The sequence below is a fragment of the Ovis canadensis genome, chromosome 10, assembly GCF_042477335.2.
Source record: "Ovis canadensis isolate MfBH-ARS-UI-01 breed Bighorn chromosome 10, ARS-UI_OviCan_v2, whole genome shotgun sequence".
NCBI classification, from domain to species: domain Eukaryota; kingdom Metazoa; phylum Chordata; class Mammalia; order Artiodactyla; family Bovidae; genus Ovis; species Ovis canadensis.
This window is the reverse complement of record NC_091254.1, coordinates 82,032,641-82,038,640: the sequence shown is the minus strand read 5'-3', so window position 1 is coordinate 82,038,640 and position 6,000 is coordinate 82,032,641. Positions and strand designations below refer to the sequence as shown.

Sequence of the window (6,000 nt, the reverse complement as noted above, 5' to 3'; positions counted from 1 at the left end):
ACCCATTTGAATATGTAAAATTTAATTGATAAAAAGATATTCATTCATATTATCAATTTTGTTACTACTCTGCTTTTAACCATTTCTTACAATATCTAAAATTATCTTTTATCAACTAATTTTATCCAGGTACATATTAGATTGCTGAACCATGTTATTTAGTTGGCTTTTCTAAAGACCCTTCAGGTTTGGGTCAGAAGTGTTGCTGTGGCAACCCAACTGTGGCTTGGGCTGGAGTGCCACAAAAGGTTGACCTCATTTCAGAGTTGTTTAAATGAAGAGTTGAAGTTGAAATTAAAAGTTTTAAAAGTGTTAAGTTTCTAATATTTGGAGTATGGTGGTGCAAATGCGCTAAAATCCAAGCAGATCATGTTAAAGTGGAGTGAAAGCCTAGGAAAATGGCATCCAGAACTGGCAGGAAGAACAGCACTTCCAGTTCAGAGTCACATTTGAACAGACAAGAAAAATCTGACTTATCTTGGCAGTTTAAAAATACTGTGGTGTAAGCTGATCATCACCAGGTTCTCACCAATAATTGAGAACCTGAGGGAGAAAAGGGTTTGATCATATAGTTTCCTTATTTGGACAGATTGATTTCATCCCGCAAATGCTTGTTGATTGAGTCCCCGTCAGTTCTTTTTCAGAGTCATTTGAAATCTTTTTGATTTTTTAAAAATTTTATAAGTTCAGCACTTCTCTTTTCTATTCTGTCACTTTGTATTAATTATATTTTCTGGCTATTGACTGGATATGATACTTCCTAATAAAAGCTGACTTATCTCTTTCTCCTTAAGTACAGTGATAAGCACAGTGTCTGCTGAGGCATCTTATCTCAACTGGGAATTCAGGGACTATGGATTAGTGGCTCTGCTAATGTGAGAAGAGCTATAACAGTGCATGCTGTACTTTCTATATTAGTGCATCTTTAGATATTCATAGGAACTTTGGAAATATATAGACAATTGTTAAATATCAAGTTTTTAAAAACAGCAAATTTTTGAAGTAACATTTTGAAAACGGATGAATATATCATTTTTTCTAGGAGAAAATGATCAATATTCTTTAAAATTTTCCACCAAATAATTAACAGCTTTATTAGAGATATCCCTAGAGCAGGCGTGTGCTTTGCAACATAGATAAATCCATTAGGAGGCAGAGAGATAGGAGGGAACACAGTCACAACACCAAAGATGCACTTTGTATGTAATGGGATACAAATCAGATGCTATCAAAATACTCAGCTTTACGTATGTCAGTGGCTTAGTTACAGTGGATAAAAATTATCAAGCATCTTCAATGAAATTATGTGAAATGCTCCTTGTAATCTACTCTATAATTTATAGGCTTTCAGTCATTTCTTTTTATAGCTTATAAAAATGGAAGAATATCTTGAAAATGCATGCATACTACTTGCCATTGTTTGTTTCTGATTCAGTTAATGAAATTCTGATTCCAGTATTTTAAGAAAAGCTATGTATTATTTTCCTCATCCTGCAAATACACCTTCAATTGAAAACATTTTTTTCTTTTAAAATGGAAGAGGTTGGAATTGAGAATAATAAAGTTACAGACATACTAAATCCTTCTCATTCAAAGTCACTTCCGTGCTCTTCACATTTGCAGGTTTAACATGTTAGCAATTAAGAACATTTAAGTTAGATTCATATTTTAGATTCAAAGAAGACATGTTTTCAAATGGTCTATCATGTAAACGTTGATTTTTAGGTACTTTGTCAACATGCCAACTTGGCTTCCAAGAAGTTAGTACCTGCTCATAAGTATAATTGTTACATTTGGAAGGATACCTTATTCTACTCAGAGCAAGAGAAGGGAGAAATCAAGACTCCACTAAGACATGTGTATCAGGGCAGAAGAACTGTTACCAAAGCCCAGGAAATAACATCACTACACCCATCAGAGTCAGTGCCGTAGTTTCAGTTGCAGCCGTACATCCTGCTCCAGCTGTGTCTAAAGCACTACCACCGTCTGTTTGATGGATTTGCTTCACATCACTGAGGTTCATCTCCTCTGGTATCCCTGTAGAGGCAAATAAGAAAATCATGGAACGAGGGATATACCACCTCACCATGATCCTTCTAGAACAACTCTCTACCCAAATTGTGGACACGATTGTTTTGAATCTTTTTGTGTAGCATTCCCTGTGTGTTTCACCTAACTCTAAATGATGAATATGACACATACTTCTGCATTTCTTGAATTGGAACATATAAGACCTTGGTTGGGAGTGCTCAGAAACTTTATGAGAACAAAGTAAAAAGTACTTTCTAGCTTTTTGAAAGCATTTGGCATATTTCTCTAATGTTATCGAAGTAAAGAAATTTAATTAAAATGTCCTGAGGTATAGTATCAGTGCTTGGCCCCGAGATGTAACAATGGTAGGAACTATGTGAAATCTTTTCTTATGAAAATAAAGCCATGTAAGGAGAGATAATTAAATTGGACATTTTTAAAAAGTAGAATTTAAGTAGATCATATTTTGTATTAGGCTAAACTATGCACAGATCCTTACTGAAATATATCAAAGAATAATAATAAATATTAAATGATACCCTTTATACACATGCAGAGCTATGGGGATAGGGGTATAGACATCTGTCAGGAGATCAAATAATTTAGTAGTAGGATGGATTGGGAATTGAAGTTATGGATAAAGTGTTTGATTAAAGAAAAAAAAAGTACAACATTATAGACCAAAATCTACTCACATCCTGGTTATTACCTCTGTGTGTTGTAAAACCCGACAAACTGAGGAGGAGGCCAGTCCCCAGTTACTGGGGATGAAATATTTCATCCTTTAAGATTATTTTCTTGAAGAAGTATACCTTACTATGATACCCCTAAGAAATTCCTGATTTATCAGTTACTATCTATGTCACCCATGTGCTGAGACTCTGAGACTGTCTGGATTACCTCATGGTATGCCACCATCAGTCACAATTAACAGGTTTAAATTCAACGTTACTAGGGCCACAAATATTGACATCGTAATTACAGTAAGACTGAAAAGAAAAGCTTCATATAAGGAAAAGTCAATATTTATGTAATTAGGTCAATACATATATATAATTCAGAAAGTAAGCTCCACTGCGTTCAGGGATGAGAGCATTAAAACAAAGCTCAGCTCTACTGATCTGACATATTGATTTTACAGTCTGAGCACTTGTGTTATTATTCATTGTTTGGGTACTTGTTTTGCCCTTCTGTGTCATTAGGCAAGATGAATAAACTAGCAATTCCTTTTTTTTTTATGGAGACTGGAGAAGAGTGTGCATATTTTAGTCATGGTTTTATACTCCTTGTTATGTTAGAATATAACAAGGAGCTGTGTGGACTCTAGGCAATTAAAATTTTTTCCAAGATAACTACATAAATTTGAGCTTTAAGGGATTTATTTTTCTTTTTTAAAGCACTGTGAGGAGGTGCCTGGATTGGATTCATGAAACACTTTTTCTTATGCCTTCTGGAGTCAGTATTTTCCTCATTCATTCATGAGCCAGGCACTGGTTTGGGCTTGAGGGTACCGTGGTGAGTACAAATATGAAAATAGAAAGATGTTAAATCTTATGTCTGCGAGTCAGGCAATATGAGGAGGGATTATCTCATCTTCAGTCAGATGCCATTTTAACATTGGAGGTAGAGGTATTACCAATAAATGCACTAGTTCTAAGGATGATGGTCCCTTGAGATAAGAATTATATAGAAAGAAAGAAAGATCTCTTGAAGAGCCTGGCAGTCAGGGCTGCAGTTTCAGATCAAATCACAACCTGGCCTGAACTTCTGTTAAGAAATCTTTGCATGCCAAGAAGGCCAAACCCACAATGACCTGATGTAGTGATTGTTTTCTTAAAGGAACTTAATTCACTAAGCTTACAAATTATACTAAGGCTCAGCCAAAGACCCATAAATCAAAAACCAGTTTGACAATTTTGTACATTAATAAATTAAACAAAAATGAAGTAATTTAAAATAAACTTTTCTACACCTAATGGCAACACACAAAGATGACAATAAATTCTTATTTCTGCCCTTGGTGACTTGCAGTCTGGAAAAGGTAGACAGATAGCCATGCTATTACAAAAACAAATGAAATGTTAAAATTTGGGCACCTGCTTGATGGTTGTTGCTATGAAGTAATATTATCTGACAAAAGATGAGGTGTCAGTTAACCTACTGTCTAATTGACAAAGGCAGGACAGAGAGGTGATGACAACCAGTTTGGCAAGGATATAGCCCTTTATTAAGGAAGATTGCCAAAATATAGCAAAAGTGTTTAAAATGTACACTTACCTAGACACCCAAATTCTGCTTTAGTGGAAAAATTCCATGGGAATAATTTTTAAAATACGCACATATTTATTCACAAAATGTTAATCTGTGCATTGTTAGTGAAAAGCCATAAGCCATTAAGTGTCCATTAGTAGGGAACTAGGTTAAGAAAATTGTGCATTTACTTATTTTAAAAGATTGAAAAAGTAGATATTAATACAGAAGAATGTTTTGATATTATTTTATACACATACTTGCATGGTCTTTCAGGATCTTTGAACTCAGTTTATGGCTGCCTTTCTTTGAGACTAGGGAATCTATCATAGATTTCTGTATTCACTGAGTAAGCATTTAGTAATAAGTAGGTGAAAATCCCATGGGCGGAGGAGCCTCGTAGGCTGCAGTCCTTGGGATTGCTAAGAGCTGGACACGACTGAGCGACTTCACTTTCACTTTTCACTTTCATGCATTGGAGAAGGAAATGGAAACCCACTCCAGTGTTCTTGCCTGGAGAATCCCAGGGACGGGGGAGCCTGGTGGGCTGCCATCTATGGGGTCACACAGAGTCGGACACGACTGAAGTGACTTAGCATAGCATAGTATAGGTGAATGAATAAGTTAATAGCTTTAATCCAGGACAGAAAATTGCAAAACCATAAAAATGTTTCTCTACTTCAATTTGATTTTCCCTTCCCACAATTTTATTGGGATATTAATTGATATAGCATTATTTAAGTTTAATGTGTACAATATGTTGATTTGATGTACTTAAATTTTATAAAGTGATTGTTACCATAGTGTTAATGTCTCCAGCATGCCACATAACTACCTTTTTTTGGTTGTTGTTTTATGGTGAGAACATTTAAGATCTACTCATTTAGCCCTTTCAAGTATATAATTCAGTGTTAATCACTATAGTCACTGTGCTTGACATTAGATACCCAGAACTTATTTATCTTATAACTGAAAGTCTGTACCCTTGAACAACATCTCCTTTACCCTGCATCCCAGTTCTTGGCAGCCATCAATCTGCTGTTTCTGTGAGTTTGCTTTTTTTTTTTTTTAAGTTATAGATACAAGTCATGCAGCAGAGTATTCATCTTTCTCTGTCTGACCTCTTTCACTTAGGATAATGCCCTCAAACTTCATCTGAGTCATAGCAAACGGCAGGATTTTCTTTTTTCATGTCTGAATAACATTCCATTGTTTTTATATACTATACATCTTTATCCATTCATCTATTGACAGGCTGTTTTTGAATCTTGGTTATTGTGATTAGTGCTGCAGTGAATATGGGAGTGCAGCTATCTCTTTGAGATCCTGTTTACATTTCCTTTGGGTATATATCCAGAGATGGAATTGCTGGATCATACGGTAATTCTATATTTTAATTTTGGGGGGAACCTCCATGCTGTTTTCCATAGTGATTGGATCAATTTGCATTACCACCAAGAGTATACAAAGATCCTCTTTTCTCCACATCCTTGCCAATACTTATCATTTGTCTTTTTGATAATCAGTTCAGTTCAGTCACCCAGTGGTGTCCAACTCTTTGCAACCCCATGGACTGCAGCCTGCCAGGCTTCCCTGTCCATCATCAACTCCTGGAACTTGCTCAAACTAACGTCCATCGAGTCGGTGATGCCATCCAACCATCTCATCCTCTGTTGTCCCCTTCTCCTCCTGCCTTAAATCTTCCCCAGCATCAGGGAC

The 6,000-nt window shown here is 35.7% G+C and overlaps 1 protein-coding gene across 2 annotated transcripts in view; it reads right to left on the bottom strand.

The window, feature by feature from the left end:
* Window positions 1–1,068: 1,068 nt before the first annotated feature.
* Window positions 1,069–6,000, bottom strand: part of GPC5 (glypican 5) — a 1,663,234-nt gene continuing 1,658,302 nt past the window's right edge. For both annotated transcript variants that reach the window (XM_069601872.1, XM_069601871.1), the window contains one exon: window positions 1,069–2,037. In XM_069601872.1, the coding sequence (XP_069457973.1) occupies window positions 1,880–2,037 (158 nt within the window). In that variant the 3' untranslated portion in view covers window positions 1,069–1,879. The remainder of the gene's footprint in view (window positions 2,038–6,000) is intronic.